This window comes from Myotis daubentonii, chromosome 10, assembly GCF_963259705.1.
Source record: "Myotis daubentonii chromosome 10, mMyoDau2.1, whole genome shotgun sequence".
NCBI classification, from domain to species: Eukaryota; Metazoa; Chordata; class Mammalia; order Chiroptera; family Vespertilionidae; genus Myotis; species Myotis daubentonii.
The window spans coordinates 28,208,923-28,228,923 of NC_081849.1; the positions used below are offsets into that span (position 1 = coordinate 28,208,923).

The window sequence follows — 20,001 nt, forward strand, 5'->3', positions numbered from 1 at the left end:
AAGGGTCGCGACCCACAGGTTGAGAACCACTGCCCTAGAGACTCGGACCCAGGAGCCGCTCCTAGCAGCGCCTCTCCTGTTGGTGGGGCGCCTGCCCGCTGCGCCCCTCCCCGCGGGCACCCGTGTGTCGTTCCCAGGATTAAACCACACAGCGCACATTCTTCTGTGGCAGGTGCAGCCACGCCCGCGGGCCGACGTGCGCCCGGTGGGGCCTCCGGGGTCCTGCTCGCCCTGCCTGCGGGTGTGGGGATGGCACTTGTCATCAGAAGCTCGGGGAACAGCCCGCTGTCCAGCCACCCCTCGCCGTCCGCCCGCACGGTGATGCAGACGTGAAAGTACGTGCCTGTTCCTGTCCCCTTTTTAAAAAAAGAACATGGGACCGAAACCGGTTTGGCTCAGTGGATAGAGCGTCAGCCTGCGGACTGAAAGGTCCCAGGTTCGATTCCGGTCAAGGGCATGTACCTGGGTTGCGGGCACGTCCCCCGTAGGAGATGTGCAGGAGGCGGCTGATCGATGTTTCTAACTCTCTCTCTCCCTTCCTCTCTGTAAAAAATTAATAAAATATATTTAAAAAAATATATTAAAAAAAAAAAAGAACATGGGAATCCTGGGCGCGTTTGAGCTCCGTCGCTTGACAGCTGTGACACAGCCCAGGGCACCTGGATCGCAGCCGAGCCTGCTCACCGGGCGGGAGGGCGCACAGGTCCCAGGCTCTCCCCGCGCGGAGCTCGGGGGTGACTCAGCTCAGCTTCCTAAAGGGGGGCGGCTCCTGGCCCCATGGGAGGCAGCCCCCCGGTTTCTTTACACCCCCATGGCGGTCTGTCCCACCCACTTCTCACTCAGCGGTCACACTGTTCTTACTGCTCGGGACGAGCCTGGGGACACTGGCCTTCAGTGGCCGCCCTCCTCTTCAGGGGCACCATTTTCATTCTTGATAAATCTGTAGCAGGCGCCATAGCTGCAGGACTCTCCCAACCACCTTCAAACGGGGCCTTCAGCTTCTTGGTTTCACCAATTCAGGCCTCCAGAGACGGAGGATCAGTGGCTGCAGGGGCAGCTCCCCAGGCTGCGGGCTCCACTGAGCTGGCCCTCACCCCCAGCTCAGAGCTCCCGGCCCAGCTCGCAGATGCCATGGGCAGAAGACCGTGGTCAGGTGGTGGCACCATGGAGTCGAGCCTTCCCTGTGTGATTAGGTTTAGGTTCCCGTCCTAACAGGCACCTGCCTCACCCCCAGGCAGCATCCCTGGGAGTCGCTGATAAATCTTTATTCTCATTATTTGCATTCACTCAGGTCCTTTGAATGGAGCCACCTGCCAGACTGAATGTTTGTGCCCGCCCCCTCCCCGCCCCCATATGTTGAAACCTGATCTCCATCGTGATATTGGGTGGAGCCTTAGGGAGAGGATTAGGTCATGAGGGTGGAGCCCTCAGGAACGGGCTTGTTATAAAAAGGCCCCAGAAAGCTAGCTCCCTTGCCCTTCACCACGAGGACACAGAGGTGTCATCGCTGAAGCAGGAAGTGGGCTGCACCAGACGCGGAGTCTGCAGGCACCTGTGCTGGGACAACCAGCCTCCAGAACTGTGAGGAATGTTTCTATGGCATTTGTTACAGCGGCCGTAGGGACCAAGACGCCGCCTCTCCTGCCTGTTCCACATCCTGTCCCTTCAGACTGTTCTTTTCCATTTGCTCCTTCAGCTCTTGCAGAGCAGATGTGGGGTGTGGGCAGGACGCTCCAGTCCACTCTAGCAGAGGGACTACTCCCGGAGGGTCCCTTCAGAAGCTCATCTCCAGGCCTGTGTCCCGGGGCCTCTCCCCAGGGCCACCAATGGCCACCACTCACTTCACTGCTGAATGCCACCTGGCTCTCCTGGCTGGGGGACCGACAGGATTCTAGCTTCAGCATCCTGTCTGTCTGGCTTCCAGCACTGGTTCCTGGGCACTTCACTGTGTGAAGGGCTGTTTTGTCCCGTATTGGAACAATTATATACAGAGGGCAGACTATTTTAGATGCCGATTGGGAAAAGTTCTACTGATTTAAAATGTAGTGAAAGGATTTTTTCAAAAATGGTGGGGAGGGTGAGGCAAGTTTTTTGTAGGTCAGTTTGGCAATATGCAATAAAATCACTAAAAAGGATTCTCCCCTTGACATAATAATTGCACTGTTACATAGTTAGCACTTACCTTGACTATCGATTATAATGGTGAAAAATGAAAACTTTTTGTCCAATAATAGTGTAATGGGTAAATCTGTGACGTGACCTACCATACAGCCATTGACTATGTTTTTGAAGAATATTAAACAGCTTTGAAAAATGTGTCTAATATTCAGTAAGAAAAGCATTGTGCTTAATGGTATTATTTACAAATACTGAATATTGGTTGGTTAAAAGTGGTTCTACCGTATGTGATGGGAAAAAGGTTGTTTTTATATATTTTCCTTTTAAATATTTTTCAAAGTTTCAAAAAAATCAACGTATATTAGTGTTGTCAGGAAAAAAAAATACTGTAGTTGTTCTAAAATGATGTGATTTCATCACCAGGCGGCATCTCGTCTTAGCCCAGGAACGTGTTCCCGGAGCAGGAGGGACTCTGGTGTCCTCGCCCGCTCAGCCAGGAGCAGCAGAGCTGCCAGAACACCAGCGCCTGCCCCAACCCCAGTTGTGAGGTAACTGGCTCGCGGCCCAGTGATGGTCATCCTTACAGCTCCCTTCTGGTCCCAGGGGTCACCAGGACCCTCAGCTTCTGCCTCTTCCTTCAAGCCCCAATAACAGCCTTGCCCCTCGCCCCAGGCAAGGGGTCTGAGAAACCTCAGTGTCTTCAGGGGCTTGTGGTGCACGCTGATGTCTGAGGCACTGAGCTGCCTGGAGAGCCTGTCCTGGCGACGAGTCCCCTCACATTTCTTGGAGGCGGTGGAGTGGGAGAGGGTGGGAGTTTGCCGCAGGTTTCTATGGAATTCCAGAAGGGAGAGCATGAGCTGGTGAAGAAACTGGGAGGGAGAGGGGAGAGCTGGACACTCACTGATGTGACTTCCCTCAGGTTCCCAGGAGGGTGGCCCTGCTGAGAACAAGAGACGATGAGCCTCCCCAGACCCAGGCGGGGCGACCAGCTGCTGTTCCTGGGCATCATGGTCCTCGCGGTCCTGGCCCTCTGCCTGCTGTTCTACGCTCTCCTCTGGAAGGCGGGTGACCTCATCAACCTGCCCAACCTGAGAATCGGCTTCTACAACTTCTGCCTGTGGAACGAGAGCGCGGGCCGCCTGCAGTGCCACCAGCTCCCTGAGCTGGAGGCCCTTGGGCTGCCTCAGGGCGCCCTGGCCCTGGCCAGGCTCGGCGTGTACGGGGCCCTGGTGCTCACCCTCTTTGTCCCAATGCCTCTGCTCCTGGCCCGCTGCAACAGGAGCGAGGGCGAGTGGCATCTGGCCGTGTGCTTCCTGGCGATGGCCTCCACGCTGCTGGCCGGGGGCCTGGGCCTCTTCCTCACCTACACCTGGAAGTGGGTCACGCCCTCCCTCCTGGGGCCTGGATTCCTAGCTCTGGCCACTGCCCAGGCCTTGCTCGTCCTCTTGCTGATGGCCACAGTCATGTTCCCCCAAAGGGCTGATGACAAGAGCAAGCTGGAGAGCTGCTAGCCCTGTCCAGAGGCTCCCGGGCTGCTGAAGGAGGCTCAGACAGGCGCCAGAGGCCTCGTGGGCTGTTTTCGCAGCCACCCTGCTTCATAGCTAATACTGATCTCAAGCTTGAGCAGATGGGCCCCACTGAGGAAGGGGCACCAGCATAAAGGAGGCCGGGGCTGTGAGGGTGACTGGGCCCTGGCTTCTTAGTGTTGGCTTGTCTGTCCTCTGGGACTGCTAACACCACGTAGCTCCTTGTCATGAGAATTCCTGCTTTAATTGACCGATCTGAGCAAACCATCTTACTTCATTCTCAGGATGGTGGCCAGAGAAGGGTTCCTGTCCCAGGGCCAGATTTCCAGGATGATTGGCCAAAGGCCAAACAGACCCAGGGAAGGTTCATGGCGACAAATGGGGAACACTGAGAGCACCTGGGGGCCCTGGTTAGCAAGCTTCCCCATGACACCACTCCCAAAGGCACAGGGGAGATCTCAGAGGGAGTCCCTCCAGTTCCCCTGGGCTGCTGGACTCCAAGCCGGACAGCAGGGGAGTGAGTTGGCACGCCATTCCTAACATGGGACCTGGGAGTCCGGGAGCACAGCTTGCCGAATCCTGGGGGGGCGGGGAGAGTGAACAGGACTGAATGGTTCCACAAACGCTGCGTCCCTTCACTGCTCAAGCTAAACCTAGAAAGGATACAAGCACCACTTGTGCAGGGGGAATTGTACTTCTCAGCACTGTATATTGAAAAACTGTATAACAATGGTTGCCTCACTCTGCGTGCCAAAAGCCACACTGACTACAGAGGCAATGTGGGCTCGGCCCTGACCTCCTGTCCTTAGCGTCCACTTTGGGAGCCTGTCCCACTCGCACTTTCAGACTGGCCAGGGATCCAGGCCAAGGCCGCCAAGTAGAAGGAAGGGGGCAGCTCAGGAGCGGCCGCCTGTCTGATGGGTAGAAGGCTTGGACCACAGGTACCCCGGGAGCGCTAAGCTCCCAGACAGAGCAGAGCACGGTGGGCAAAACGTCTTCAGCGCTGAGAGAGCGGCTCAGGGATTGCCTGGCTGCCTCTGAGGGTGCTGCCTAAACTGGACAATTCTGGTGTACTTAGCAGCCATCCTTTTTTCTGTTTGAAAGTTATTAAATGATTCCTTGGTGCCAATAAGTCTGACACTGTGACCTCATTTTCCCTGGAGCCTGGTCACTGAATACACAGACATGGGGACTGCAGACCCCTGTGCCGGGGAGGACAATGCAGAGAGGAATTCTGATGGCAGTTCATGTGGATCCCTCACTTCCCAAGGCCGAGTGTCAGGGCTTCTGGCTCCACCCAACGGTATGGAGCTGGGCGCAGTCCCCAGGCAGAGCCAAAGCCCAGCGTCCGGTAGCTGTTCCGGCCGCAGCGTCCTGGGAACCTGTCCCTTAGCTGAAGAATATCTCCCTGACGTACTTGAACGCATCCTCATCTTCCTCAGGGCTGCTGCTGCAGGCAGGCTCCAAGCCTGCAGACCCCTGCGGCCGCCCCAGGCCTGGGGGGAGGGCGGCTTCCCCACTGTCCTCACCCTCACTTCCCTCGGGAGAAGCCGGCCCCTCCGAGCAGCTGGGGGACAGCTCTGGCTCAGCAGTGCCTGCCAGGGGCCGCTGCTCCAAGGCCTTTTCCTGTTGTCGGTTCTGTGAAGAAAGACCAGACGCAACGGGTAAATTTATTTCCCTAACCTGTCAGTGGTGGAGACCATGTCCAGAAGCAACTGGGAAGCCAGCACTGACCGGGTCGGGCACCGCTCCCAAATCAGTGGCCGCTCCACCTCCTTCACCCCACTGCTGCCCACCCTCCACTTCTCGGAGCTCTGGGAGAAACCAAGACCAACTCGGAGAGAAGTGGGCAGAGGCCTGAGGAACACCCAAGTAGAAAAGAAAATAAATACATCGAAAAAACTTGTCTGGGAAGGCAGGTGACAATGGAAGGAGCACGGGATACAAAACGAGTGTGGGCCTACACTCGGTCACTCACAGGCTATGCAACTTAGGGAAAGTCCCTGCCTCTCAACTTCTTCATCTGTAAAACGGGAATAACAGTATCTGAAATAACGTATCACTAGATTATTGCAAAGATTAAATGAGATAGTGATATATAAAAATACCTGGTCAGCCCTAGCCGGTTGCTCAATGGTCAGACCATTGGCCCATAGACTGAAGGGTCTCGGATTTGAGTCCAGTCAAGGGCACGTACTGAGGTTGCAGGCTCGATTCTGGCCCTGGTCAGGGCATATGGAAGAGGCAACCAATCACTGTGTCTCTCACATTGATGTTTCTCTCTCTGTCTCTCCTCCTCTTCCACTCTCTCTAAAATCAATGGGGGGAAATATCCTCGAGGATTAACAAAAAAATAAAAACGCCTGGTCTATGATACAGAACCACCCAGCTCTACGGTGGTATGATTATTATTAGCTTCAGGAAGACAGGAGACCTCAGTGCTGTTCTGCCAGGCGCAGAGGCCAGGAGTCAACTTGCCCACCTGAGAAAACTAGCAGGTCAAGACTTCCTGTTCCCTCTGCCTCACCCCACACAGTCACCCACACAGGGCTGCTCTCCCTGCCCAGCCACCCCTCCCCAGGCATCCGGCCCCAAACTCGTGGCTGGTGCACAGCTCACAGCGGGGGAACACGGCCTGAGAGATTCATGAGACAAGGGGCAAGTGAAAGGAGGGCGGACACGCAAGAGGGCTCCCTACGGCTGTTTCAGTCGGTAAAGAGTTTGTGGTTAAAAGAGCAAGAACAGCCAACTGTTGTGGCTCAGTTGGTTGAGTTTCATCCCATGCACTGAAAGGGGGCTGGTTTGATTCCCCGTCAGGGGACATGCCCGGGTTGCAGGCTCAGTTCCCAGTAGGGGGTGTACAGGAGGCAGCCGATTAATGTTTCTATCTCTCCCTCTTCCCTCCTCTCTCTGAAATAAAAACATATTTTTAAAAAGACACAGCGGCCCTAACCGGTTTGGCTCAGTGGATAGAGCGTCAGCCTGCGGACTCAAGGGTCCCAGGTTCGATTCCAGCCCAGGGCATGTACCTTGGTTGCGAGCACATCCCCAGTGGGGAGTGTGCAGGAGGCAGCTGGTCGATGTTTCTCTCTCATCGATGTTTCTAACTCTCTATCCCTCTCCCTTCCTCTCTGTAAAAAAATCAATAAAATATATTAAAAAAAAAAAAAAAAAAAAAAAAGACACAGCGGACTTTACCTCAATCAGGACCCCCAGAGCAACATCGACAAGTTCGGCTTCACTCATGCAGTACACAGTCTTCACTGCGGGGAGTCTGAAAGAAAGGCAGGATGCTACAGATGGGGCAGACGGTGCTACAGATGGGGCCGACGGCTCCCCAGTCTCTCAGGGAGGAGGGAGAGCTGCATCCCTGGGCAGCTTCCTCGGGGCATCAACCGGCTTCCTCATTCTTGGGACCAGTGACTGGCAGAGGGGGTCTTGGAGGCAACAGTGGGGGCTTCCCAACTCTGCCAACGGCCCCAGGGATTTACGAATAAGGCTTGATGGCTACTCCTGAGAGCCGAACGGACACACATACCTGTGAGCTGGTCGCACCGACCACCAGGCCAAGACCCACCTGACACCTAACTGAACGCATGAACACAGTACGGAAAGGCTGTGCCAGTCAGAGAGGAGGCTGGTCAGGTAAGAAACGTTATAAAAGGAAGGGCAGAGGGGCAGCACTGAGCACCCGGGACCCCGTCAGGAGAGTTCAGGGACCTCTCCTCCCTGACGGCCTCGAGACCCCACAGTTGGCATCATCCCACTGGCTCACCCACAGCCTCTGATCCAGGCTGGCACAGGGGCCTGCTGCTCCTGTCCCAGGAGGTCTGCCCACAGGAAGGCTGATGACCTGGCCCATTCATCTTGCCCACCTGATGGTCACACTTATTGTTGCAAATGAAGAGAAGGGCATTTTAGCCACCCGGTGTTTGACAGCTTGGCTGATGTGTGGGACCCGAGAAGGGGGGCCACTATCTGGGAGTTGCAGATTCACCAAGAGGCAGAGGCTCTGCCTGGGCGGACACAGCTCACTCAGCCTCCTGCACGCAGCCCGTGCACCTCCTAAGAGGGGGAGACGACTGAAACCCCACCCACCTCACGGATCTGCCGACACCGCGATGACCCTGGCTCCAAGGTGTCCCACCTGGCCGCAGCCGCCGGCACCGCGGCCGTCCTCCTCCTCTTCCTCTTCGGGGTCGTCACCGGCCACATTCTCTTCTCAGGCCCCGGGGCTGCCATCCAGGAGGGAAGGACCCTCTTCTTATCCCCCGGATGTAAGGCTGCCATCCCTCTGGTCGCTGATGAAGAGTCAGGGCCCTCCCTGGCGGACTCGCTTTTCTGATCCAGGACAGCAAACCCCACCTTCTCATCACACCAGGAATTAACTGTAGGCCTGTTGGTCCTCGAATGGGAGTCCAGCTTTGATTCCTACAAAGAACAAAGCCCAGTGAACTCTAATAGGCTCACAGGCGGCGCGGATGGTGAGCAGGGCCCGCGACTCAGGCGGCTCACAGGCAGCCAGGGAGGTGTGGTGGGCAGGCTGCTGGGAGGGGAGGTGCGAGCGGCCTCCCGCCCCGTCCCCACACCCCACACCCCACACCCCACACCAGCAGGCCCAACAGAAATGCCCCGGCAGCCTCGCTCTGAGCCGATGAACATGAAGAGGGATGAACACCCGCCCAGGAGGAAGGAAGACAGGAGGTGCCGCCCTCCATGCCGCCCCAGGTGCCCAGGTGCCCCGTCTATCCTCCCCCTAAAGTACCTCCCAATGACCTCTCTGGGCTTCTCACTCCCTCCATCTTGGGGTGCTTACAAGAAACCCTGAGGCCATTTCACTCACAATAAGGTTTCCTCGGCCAACAGCCCCTCCCTCCATCCAAAGGTTCTTCTGACCGAGTAACCAGTGTAACCAGCGGGGCTCAGGGACGACAGGCCGGCCGCGGACGGGGTCCCGAAGGGCCACCAGCCCTCCGCTCGCTCGGCCTCCGAGACTCGATTCCGCCGCAGCCCCAAGGCCCCCCATCCCAACCCCCAACTCCCGTGACCCGAAGGCGCAGGCCGCTGCCTTCCCCTGCGCAGTGGGCTCTGAAGCAGCTCGGCTCCGCCAGGGAGGGGCGCCCCCACCCAGGAAGGGGGGCGGCTGAGGAGGGCAGTCGGCCGCCCGGAGAGGAGATTCCTTCCTTTACGGCTCAACTGGAAGGGCTGTTCACAACTTAATGCAAAGGCAGGACATCGTCCTAACCCAGCGGTTCCCAACCCTGGCTGCACATCAGAACCACCTGGGAATCTTTTGAAATCCTGATTTCTGGGCCTCATCCTCCGGAAAGTCTGTTTCTTCGTTATGGGGTGAGGTCACAACATGAGTAACAAAGAAACAGAATCTCCGGAGGATGAGGCCCAGAAACCAGGATTTTAAAAAGATTCCCAGGTGATTCTAATGTGCAGCCAGGGTTGGGAACCGCTGTCCTAACCGGTGCGGTGCCGGGAGGGCAGCCCTTTGCCAGGGACTCATTTCTGACAAAATTCGGGCCGGGATGGGTCACTCCCCGCCGTGGGCGCCGCCAGCGCCAGGCACTGGTCCGCCCGCGACAGAGGTCGGTGAGCCCGTTTCTCAGACGGGAACTGAGCCCAGCAGGTTCCGCAAGGTCACACGGAACCTGGAAACCGCACCGGGATTCACAGCCGAGTCCTGCGGCTCCGGGCCCGGCGCACAGAGGCCGCGCTCCGCGGGGAGGGCCGGGCGCCCCGCGAGCACAGGGGTGCCGGCACCCACTCCAGCCCGCCCCGCTCCCGGGGACACTGCGCTGCCCTGGCGGCGACCAGACGCGCCAACCTGGAGGGGCAGAGGCCCGGGACACAGGGGCATCCACGCGGGCCTCGCTGGCGACGGGAGCCGCCCCTGCGGCCCCAGAGCTGCGGGACGGGTCTCCGCCAGCGGCCAGGCCGAGCCAGTCCCGACGGCGCGCTGCTCCCGCGCGGGGCCCCGCCTCCCGGGCTCGTGCCCCCTTCTCGGCTTCCGGGGCGGGCTCGGCAGGCGGATTCGGTTGCTCGTGGGGCCCGCCTCCCGCCCCCGGCCCCCGGCCCCCGACCCCCGGCCCCCGGCCCCCGGCCCCCGGCCGCACGCACCTCCCGTCCCCGGCTGCCGCAGCGCCCGCGCGCTCCCCGCACTTCCGGTTTCCCGCCGCCCGCGCTGAAGCTCGGGCGCGCCCCCTGCAGGCAGCTCGCGGTGTCCGCGCCCCCGGCCGGCGGGTGTGTGAAGCCGACCCCGCTGTCCTGGGTCCTGACAGCCCCTCCCTGCCCAAACCCAATCCGCTCCTCTGAACTCTTCTCAGCTAGGCCCCGACTTGGGGCTTCTGTGTTCATCTCCACATTGTCCGGTTTTAGCCAGAGGCCCCTACCCTCGATATCTGATCTCCAGGGCCTAGACTCCGATGAGGTTCCTGATCCTGCACGGCCTGCCCTGGGTGGTGTCTGATCACCCGGATTGCCCTGGGCAAGAGTCCTGTTAGGTCAGTTTAGGTCGGTTGAGCCAGAATCCACCCTTACCTCCTCCTAGAAACTTCCCATCCACTGACCCCCGACCTGCTCCTTGGCTACAAATTCCCACTTTTCCCTATGGCATTGGGAGTTGAGCCCAATCTCTCCCCCACTACAGAACCCCATTGTAGTAGCCCCCCTTGAAAAGTTTGCCTTACTGTTCCTTAACAAGTGTCAATTTTTTTTTGTTTAACAGAATGTTTTAACAGTCCCCAAATGTGGCTCCATTTGAGTTTTGCTGGTTGGTCTTTGTTCAAGTGTGGATTCCCAAGCCCCCTGAATCAGAAATTAGGGGGAGGGAAATGTGATTTACCACAAATCAGCTAATCTATATATATAAAAGGCTCAGTGTCTGTCCAACCGGTAGCTATGATGCACACTGACCACCAGGGGGCAGATGCTCAACACAGGAGCTGCCATGGCACGCACTGGCCATTTACAAAGAAACAGCACCACAGACCTGGCACCGACAAACCAACACTCGCCTTCCTCCAAGTGGGACACAGGCCCCACCACCACCCCAGAGTGACACCCCACCAAATCACAGCGAATGCTTCCAAGACCCCATGGCACAAAGTGCAGCCCCCAGCCCAGCCCGGAAATGGTCGCTGTGGGCGCCGGGTAATGATGTCACGTAGCAACACCCGGCTTCCTTTCCCTAGCGACTAGCCTCCTTGGAGTTTCTTCAGCCCAGGAACACGACTTGCTTTATAGCCAGGTGCAAACATTTTACAGTTTAACCAAATGTCTGTGAAGCGTTTTCCTGTGCCTCATCTCATTTGATCCTCACAGAAGTCCTGGAGTAGGTAGGTAGGAGACTCGGTAGAATCCTGTTTTCTTTTCATTAGCAAGACACAAATAGCGATATTAAAATATTTCTTCTAATTAATGTCCTTTCAATGTGCATGAGTCTGTGCACCGGAACACTAGTAATAGAATAACACTCTCCATATACTAGAGATGCACGATAGGGGAGCTTGATCCAAAGTTTGGAGACGGGACTCTGGAGCTAGGAGTGCTCCCCTCCACCTGTGCTTTTCTCCAACGCACTTTCACCTCCTGGATATTCATTTCAATCCTGGGGAAGTAGGCTGGGAACATTTAAATCAATCAAGGCTTAAGGAGATAAATCAGGTCACAAGAACCACCTGTGGAGCATTGGCTAAGCCTGGGCTCCGCCTCCCGCCTCCCGCCTCTGGAGAGCATCCCACAGGGCCAGGGACTGCTTTCCCAGTTCCCAGGAAGGTGCGCCAAGAGCCACCGACCTCTCCCCTCTTCTGTGCTCACAAGCTGTGAGCCAGGACAAACCCAACTCTAATCGGTGGAGGAGACGTCTTGTTTTGTTTCGCTGTTAGAACTACTCCTTCCATATTTATCTCCTTAAAACCTCTTCCCACAGCCAGCTGAAAAATGAGGTCTGAGGAGCAGGAAACCTGTGTGTCTGCACAAAAAGCTTCCTGTTTGAAAGGTGAGAAGCCCAAGAAGGAGAAACCTGAGCTGGGGGACTGGATGCTTTGGAGTCAATTCCTGCAGTGTTTTGAATGCCCCGCTCAGGGAGCCCATGGCCTGGCAGCAGCAGTGGGCAGGTCCCAGAACACGGAGGGAAATGCACCTAGACGGCTCTCACCAGTGTCAGGCCCTACACCTGCGTCAGGCATGCAGCCTCGGGGGCCAAGGCGGGACTAGCTTGATGGTTTCTTCTAGCTGCCTGCGCCCAAGATAATGGAAGAGTCTTGCTGGGGTCTTGGGTAGTGCTGAGCAGGTATGGTGAAGGAAAGGGAAGTCTACCTTTGAATCCTGGAGGGGAGTGGGTGGGACAAGGAGCACCACCAGGATGAGACAATCAGGCTAATAAGCACTCAGGATGGAGTGACGTCGGGAGAAACAGGCCAGGAGGGGGCAGGGTTGCCCGCAGCACATAGTACTGCATTTACTAATTTCTACAGGTCAGAGGTTAGTGGTGTTTGGGTTCTGTTGTTAGGCAAGGTTGTGGTCTGGTTTTGGTGGAACCCTCTACCTTCCTTCCTGTTGAGGCCTCAAGCTCAAAGTAAAGAGGGAGGTGGGTGTCCAGCCCACAGAAAGGAAATGAGAGAAGAGACAACTTTTAAGTGTCCCTTGTTTCTCCAAAATCCTTAAAAACGTTTCAGCGAGCTGTGGAGTCCATATTGAGAAGGGAGAATGGGTAATAAGACAGAAAAACGTTTGAAGAAAAGTTAAACAATGCACTCTCACTCAAATGAAACAGGACTTTTTAAATGACCTAGAGCAGTGGTCGGCAAACTCATTAGTCAACTGAGCCAAATATCAACAGTACAACAACTGAAATTTCTTTTGAGAGCCAAATTTTTTAAACTTAAACTATATAGATAGGTACATTGTTAGTAACTTAATTAGGGTACTCCTAAGGCTTAGGAAGAGCCACACTCAAGGGGCCAAAGAGTTGCATGTGGCTCGCGAGCCGCAGTTTGCCGACCACTGACCTAAAGCAAGCATGTCAAACTCAAAGGCTAACATGGACCAAATAAATGAGGCATGCGGCCCTCGGGCCCAGAGTTTGACATGCTTGACCTGAAGAATCACTGTGGGAGATAAATGAGATTGCTGTTTCAATGCAGAAGACGGGAGAAATTACACATGGAAAAGTTTTGGTTTTCTTCATTTGAAGGAAGGCTTACCAGGACAGAAATCGGTAAAAAGGTATAACTACTTATTACCAAGTCTCTGGTGTTTTCTCAGAATTGAGCCACATACCTCCCTACTTTCCCCCAAACTCCCAGCAGAATGGAGCCAAGGCTTTCATACCAATTTACTCATGGTTTTCCAAAAGCAGGAAACTGGTAGTACCCCTACTCCAGACCAGCACCCCATGACTGGGTTGGAGCCCAAAGTGGCTCTACAGTGACCACTCCTAGCAGCTTGGCAACAAGGCTGCCCGTCAAGAAATCCCACCACGAGGCTGATCAGCTGACCGTGCCTCCCTGCAGATAGAAATGGAAGTGGGAGAAGGGAGCCCTTCTCTCGTTCTTCCTCACCTGTGAGAACACTGGACTCTTCAAGGTCCCACCCTAGAGCAGGGAGCAGAAGGCAGGACACAGGCGGGGCTGTGGACACAGTGGGGATGAACCTGGCCAACTTGATCCAGTCCTCTCGCCAGCAGGGGGCGCCGGCGGCTGGCTCCAGTCAACCTCAAGGATGTGAAGCTAAATGAGGACTAATGACAAGTGCTGGGAAACCACAGCCACCAGGTAGAGGGCCGCCAGGAGCAGAAGCCTCAGACTCTGCCGTTGTCCATAGAAGCTTCTGGAACAGAAGCCGCCAACTCTCAGGGAGACGGGAATGCTGTGGATTCCTTGTCTGTGGCCCAAAGAAATAGGAACAGCACAAACCTTAGCTAGTGGAACGGAAGAGAGGACAGCTTCCTACAGCAAAGCAACAAGCAAACATCACACAGGCTCAGCTCCACAGCCGGGAGGCAGAGCTGGGGTGGGAGACCTGTTGCGGGGCAAAGGTGAAGGGAGGCGCCCTGCTGCACACACACACTCCAGAAACGGACACCAGGTAACCCAAGAGCATTCTTTTTTAAAAAAAGAAGAAACTGAGCAAATGTATACAAAATACTGTCAATCTCTCCTGGGCCAACAGGGCCGCCATCACAATGCTTCACCTGCAGTGTTTTGAATGCCTGAGCCTTCTCCCGCCGTCTGGGTGCTTCTGGCCCCACCCGGCCAGCCGGTCTCCGGGGCACACGCGCCACTCCTCCAGGTGGCTCCTGCTCCAGTCACCAGGCTGCACAGTGTCCGTCCGAGCCCCCAGAGAGCCTTTCCCTGAAGATTGCCCGCCCTGGCAGGGAGCCGGAAATGGAGCGACCTGTCTTCCTGTCTCCTGTCTCCCCTCCCCCGGGGATGATACGGCTTCCGTGGAAGTTCCTCGGGCGGGTGCCCTCAGGCTTTATGGGCCAGGAGGGTGGTCAGCTTGATCTTGCCGTCCATGGAGGCAGTGAGGCAGGTCCCGCAGTCCATCGCCGTGCTCCAGTCCACCGTGACCACGGGGGCTCGGTGGCCACCCAGGCTCAAGCAGCTCTCCAGAACCTTCTCGTCCCCGCCCAGCTGTAAGAGGACAGGAGAGAGGAGGCGGTGTGGGCGGACGCCGTGCACAAATACATCCATGTTCTCCACCAACCACCTCGAGCCTGGGGCTGCCACGCCCACCCTTCCTGTTTAATTTGTTAGACAAGAAAATACCTTCATTGTTCTGACTACAGTTATTCCTTCATCTGAAGTGAAAAACAAGTCCCTGAAGCACTCGAAAAGGCAGGGGATTTTCTCTGCTGCCTTTAACTTGCTGGGGGCCAGTGCCCCTGCACCGCCCGGCTGCTCTCTCCCAGCATCATCCCTGCTCCCCCAGGGATCCCGCTGCAGGAGGGTGGGTTGTGGTCAGCTCCTGCAGTACCCGATCGAGCTGGCACCAGCGGGCCCTCATCAATGTACAAGCTCGGCTCCCCCGACCCCACAGCACCAACCAGGACGAGTGCAGGTGTGAGGAGTTAGAGGCAGTAAGGAAAGGGAAACCAGGGCCAGCTGAATAATGATCAGTGCAGCCACAGATACTACCCGTGAGCAAGAAGTATACGACCTTCGTGGAGAAAACATTTTTTTTTTTATTGATTTCAGAGAGGAAGGGAGAGGAAGAGAGATAAAAACGTCAATGATGAGAGAGAATCATTGATCGGCTGCCTCCTGCACGTCCCCTACTAGGGATGGAGCCCGCAGCTGGGCATGTGCCCTTGACCAGAATCAAACCTGGGATCCTTCAGTCCACAGGCCGACACGCTATCTACTGAGCCAAACCAGCTAGGGCGAGAAAACATCTTTATTTTTATTATTATTATATTTTTCATATATTTTATTGATTTTTTACAGAGAGGAAGGGAGAGAGATAGAGAGTTAGAAACATCGATCAGCTGCCTCCTGCACACCTCCTACTAGGGATGTGCCCACAACCAAGGTACATGCCCTTGACCGGAATCGAACCTGGGACCTTTCAGTCCGCAGGCCGACGCTCTATCCACTGAGCCAAACCGGTTTTGGCAAGAAAACATCTTTAAAAGTCACGAATTGCCGTGGCCGGTTTGGCTCAGTGGATAGAGCGTCGGCCTGCGGACTGAAGGGTCCCGGGTTCGATTCCGGTCAAGGGCATGTACCTTGGTTGCGGGCACATCCCCAGTAGGAGGTGTGCAGGAGGCAGCTGATCAATGTTTCTCTCTCATTGATGTTTCTAGCTCTCTATTTCTTTCCCTTTCTCTCTGTAAAAAATCAAACAAATATATATATTTTTTTTAAAAAGTCACGAATTGCTTACAGATTGTAAAAATGGGATCTGAAGTTCATTATATTCCTTAAGTAATTAGACCCCATTGGTATTTTAAAAATTATACAGAGGAAAATCTTTTAACTCATTAATTGGTTATAGAGCAAATCTGACTGCAAAGCATATAAACTGATCAGGACAAATGACAAAGGCACATGGTTTAAAATAAAATGCATATACATATACATACACATAGCATACATACAACAAATAAAAATCATACAGAGAGCAGAGAATGGCCTACCTGAAACTCAATTTAAAAAAAATAAAGTAAAATTAGGCTTGTAAACAGAAAGCTTTACAGTATTTCCCAATAGCAAGTACCAGAAATTATGGCACTAATGAGGGCCAAGGCCACCCAACGTATCACAATTTGGAAAAGAGGAGCCAAGCTAATCCTTCCTCTCACTTCACCAAGGCCTGCATCCCTGTCCTCCCAACTCCTCCTCCTCCTCCTCCTCCTCCTCCTCCTCCTCCTCCTCCTCCTCCTCCTCCTCCTTCTCCACAGCCTCAGATCCACAGACTGCTGCCTCCTAGGATCTTTCCTGAGGACCCAGATCCCCTGCCCCTCTCAGAACCCTAACACTGAACTGCCCCCTGCTGGGGCTCGTGGCTCTTTCTAAAGTGCGTGTGAGGGCGAGGGGAGCAGGACCAGACCTTCTGTGCCCTGTGTGCAGGTCAGGCCTCGGCCAGCGGCCCCACACAGCTACTGTCCAAATCATGCTCTGTCTGCTGACTGGTGAGCCCTGGCAACGAGGGCGTGGACAGCCCCCAAGCAGAGGACATTCCACCTTGGGCCCTTCACACCTACAGAGTGAGCACCGCCATCAGGCAAAGGTTAACACGGAGGCTGTGAACAGAATGCACCTGGTTCCAGAAACATGCGCTTAGGCTACAACACAAATCCTCACCGCTTGTCTATTTGGTAATACCAGTAAAACAGGGGACATTTGTAACTTCATACAATTATACAGAAAGAGGTACATGAACTGGAGAAGCTCGGACATGAAAATTAAAGAGGTAAACTGACCACAAAACAAAGTGGACAACTTCCCTCATGGTTTGACAAATCCCAGCCAGGTCTGTCTGAGCCATGGGTTGTCATGTCTTTGGCCCATGGAACTTCCAATACAATAGTAAGTCTGTGCCCGGTTAGAGTAACTCAGACAGACCACATAAGCACTTGCCTGTTTGGGGCGTGTTGCTCCAAACCAACACGCTTCCCAACCCTTCTCCCATTTCTTAACAGTTTTTATAAAAGGTATTATTATAGAAAAGGAAGGGAGGCAGAGAAGGGGCAGGGTCTCGTCAAAGCACAGCGGATGGGCCAGCAGAGGAAGAGGGTGTCGCCTCTGCCCACGCTCTGCTGACTCAGCCCTGCAGCAAGGGGCCTTGGGCACTGGCCACACGGGGCAGGGGCGGGGAAGAGGCCCACACCCAGCCCTCCGGGAGGAAGCTCCCTCCCCACCACCACCCCCCAGGTACCTTGTAGATGATGCCTCCAGTGGCAGAACACGTCAGCATGTAATTTCCCTCGGAGTCAAAAGCGAAGAGCCGGCCCCGGGGAACCTGAACCTGCTTGTAGCCGCTGTAACCGGACAGCACGAAGGGGCCCGTGGCGTCCGCGGGGAGCCCGAACTCGGACACCTTCAGGCCACTCTTGTGGATGTTCCACTGGATGAACTGCAACCACAAGCACAGCAGTCTCTCAGCAGCGAGACGGCCTAAGAGGAGGGGGACGGCCCCAGAGCAGAGGCCCTGGGTCCGCAGGCCACCAGGAGAGGTAGTGGGATGACACCCCCTCCCCCCAGTCCCATCTCTTCCCAACACAATTTAAGCATCTTTTTAGTGAAGGAATTCTAGAAAAAGGGTCAGCACCCTCACATCAAAGTCCAGACTTTCTCTCTGGCCTGAGCCTAGGACAGTGATGGCGAACCTTCTGAGCTCGGCGTGTCAGCATTTTGAAAAACCCTAACTTAACTCTGGTGCCGTGTCACATATAGAAATTTTTTGATATTTGCAGCCATAGGAAAACAAAGATTTATATTTTTGATATTTATTTTATATATTTAAATGCCATTTAACAAAGAAAAATCAACAAAAAAAATGAACCTGTGTCATAGGTTCGCCATCACTGGCCTAGGAGGAATGTTTCAAGTAACTGTCACTATTGCTGTTCGGGACAACACAGTGTAGTCATGAATTTAGCTTCGTGTATTGCAGCGTTTATAAGTCTTTACCTGGCCCTGGGGCAGCTACCTGCATGTGACCACCTCTTAATTGAGAATCCCACCCAAAAAACTAGGAAGCCAGGCTTGACTTTAAAAGCCCCCCTCCCGCAGTTTTCAAATGAAGAATCCATTTTGTAATTACTATTTTCAAATGGGTAATACAGGTCGATAGGATAAAATCCAAAAGGTACAGGAGGGCACACATGAAGAGCATGTATGCTTACCCCACCCCAGCTCCCTTTCCACGGGTCCTCACCTATCTTTCCAGAGAGAATCCACAAAGGGCACCTGTTTTTACTTTTTTCCCACCTGCCTTTTATATTTCTTGATTCTGCTCACTGCTTCTGGGAAGCTGCTCTGACCCCCAGCAAACTCTACCGGTCCATGCTCACGGGGCACATCCCGCCCCAAATCTGGACCCCACTGCTCCATGTACAGTGGGATGCAGTTCATCCAGTTCATCCTCACCTGCTACAACCAGGAGGGAGGATATGGGTCCCCCTTTCGTAAGAATGGCAGCTCCCACTGAACTCGAAGCCTCACAAAGATCTGGTGAGACTGGTTACTATTATCATCCCTAATCTACAGATGACAACACTGAGGCAGGGAGAGGCCCAGCGAGTGAAAGGTGTGGTCAGAACCTAAACCCAGCCCACCATGCTCTTCTGGTGCTCTCTAGGCTCCCAGAGGCCTAAGCCAGGGAAGGGAAGTTCCTGCACCCGCCTACCTTCCCGTCCTCGCCGATGCTGTACACGGTGTTCTCGTCGTAGCTGAACTCCACGGAGCACACCTCCCCGCAGTGGGCCTTCCAGCTCATGGCGCACTCGTGCTGCTGCATGTCTGAGGCAAAGAGATGGAGACGAGGCTAAGATTCCTGCCCAGGCCCCGGGAGGCACTGGCCCACGGCAGGAGGCACCTCCCACCTTCTGCCCAGTTGGGGGAGCTGCTCTGAGGCAGAAGGCCTCCCAGAGCTGAGCCCTGCCGAGGAAGGGTCGAGGGCCGCTTCAGTTTGCTAATTCTCTCCTCCGCTGCATCTAATCTTCTATTTAACCCTCAGATAGAAGCTTCTTCCGTGGGGGCTAGAGTGAGGTTCAGGAATCCCTGGGAGGAGCCCGAGCTCATCTGTAAGTCTGGGCGGACACACATCCTTCCTAGGAGGCCTCTGGAACTTCGCCCCAGGGGATCTGCTGCGGACACAGTCCCAGTCCCTGTCCCATCCCGGCCCTCTGACTCCGGGCCTCCTGGGACAGGCTGGCTGGGGATCTTTAAGCAGCTGCCGGTGGTTCTGATGCACACTGTTCCAACGCTTAACGGGGACGGGGAACTAGCCACACCGAGAGGACAGGATGGCATTACTCTCAAGGGTCCTCTTGGGTCTCACTCAGGCCACGAGGACTCAGACAGAACACCTCACAATGGAAGGACTGCTAAGCTCCCCCGCTCCCTCCTGCGTCCATGACATGGACCATGTGCAAGGTGACTACAGAGGTTCTGAAGTTCGCAGATTCTGACCACAGCTAAGTTCTGTTACGAGCACGCTGAACTGGGGTTTTGCTTTCGGTCAAGCTGGCAAAAATCCAACTCTCTCCCCAGGACATTTACGGAGGGACCCGGGGCTGCCACGAGCATGACTGCTTACCAAACAGCCGGATGACACCATCCGCCGCCCCCGTGACCAGCAGGTTCCCGTTGTGATTGAAGGCTGTGCAGTTGATAGCAATGGGCCCCGGATCCAGGGAGAACTGGAGCTGGAGAAAACAAACTAAATTTTAAAATGTCAGAGAATAAACAAAATTCAAGACAAGTTCTGTCTGAAAGGGGGCAGGAGACCGAGATTAGGGAGAGGCACACGAGAACATAAAAAGTACTGGTTGCCCTGACTGGTTTGGCTCAGTGGCTAGAGCATGGGCCTGCGGACTGAAGGGTCCCAGGTTCGATTCCAGTCAAGGGCATGTACCTTGGTTGTGGGAACATCCCCAGTAGGGGGCGTGCAAGAGGCAGCTGATCGATGTTTCTCTCTCATCAATGTTTCTAGCTCTCTATCCCTCAACCTTCCTCTCTGTAAAAAAATCAATAAAATATGTTTAAAAAAAAAAAAAAGTACTGGTAATGTTCCATCCTTAAGCTGTGATGGTAGATAGAGCCAGACCAAATGATTTCGAGGGCCTGATATGGCCCGCAGGCCAGACGCCCCCCTCCCCTGGTGTAGGGTGAGGGAG

The 20,001-nt window shown here is 55.0% G+C and overlaps 3 protein-coding genes across 8 annotated transcripts in view; 1 reads left to right on the forward strand and 2 right to left on the reverse strand.

The window, feature by feature from the left end:
- Positions 1–1,257: 1,257 nt before the first annotated feature.
- Positions 1,258–13,605, reverse strand: CYREN (cell cycle regulator of NHEJ). 4 transcript variants are annotated; one of them, XM_059711863.1, is made up of 4 exons: positions 13,217–13,605; positions 7,792–8,075; positions 6,843–6,918; positions 1,258–5,282 (listed from the first exon to the last, which is right to left on the reverse strand). In XM_059711863.1, exons 2-4 carry the CDS (start codon positions 7,932–7,934, stop codon positions 5,034–5,036), a joined length of 468 nt encoding a protein of 155 aa, XP_059567846.1. In that variant the 5' UTR covers positions 7,935–8,075; positions 13,217–13,605; the 3' UTR covers positions 1,258–5,033. The 4 variants fall into 4 exon arrangements, with proteins under 4 accessions (XP_059567846.1, XP_059567848.1, XP_059567845.1 ...); XM_059711865.1 differs by lacking the exon at positions 13,217–13,605 and adding an exon at positions 9,774–9,910; XM_059711862.1 differs by lacking the exon at positions 13,217–13,605 and adding an exon at positions 9,481–9,719.
- TMEM140 (transmembrane protein 140) lies at positions 3,075–3,629 on the forward strand. Its single transcript, XM_059711866.1, has one exon. The coding sequence runs from the start codon at positions 3,075–3,077 to the stop codon at positions 3,627–3,629; it is 555 nt and encodes a 184-aa protein (XP_059567849.1).
- Positions 13,606–13,743: 138 nt separating the features above from the next.
- Positions 13,744–20,001, reverse strand: part of WDR91 (WD repeat domain 91) — a 29,433-nt gene continuing 23,175 nt past the window's right edge. For all 3 annotated transcript variants that reach the window (XM_059711855.1, XM_059711853.1, XM_059711854.1), the window contains 4 exons: positions 19,422–19,530; positions 18,510–18,622; positions 17,037–17,234; positions 13,744–14,290 (listed from right to left, as the gene is read on the reverse strand). In XM_059711855.1, the coding sequence (XP_059567838.1) occupies positions 14,126–14,290; positions 17,037–17,234; positions 18,510–18,622; positions 19,422–19,530 (585 nt within the window). In that variant the 3' untranslated portion in view covers positions 13,744–14,125. The remainder of the gene's footprint in view (positions 14,291–17,036; positions 17,235–18,509; positions 18,623–19,421; positions 19,531–20,001) is intronic.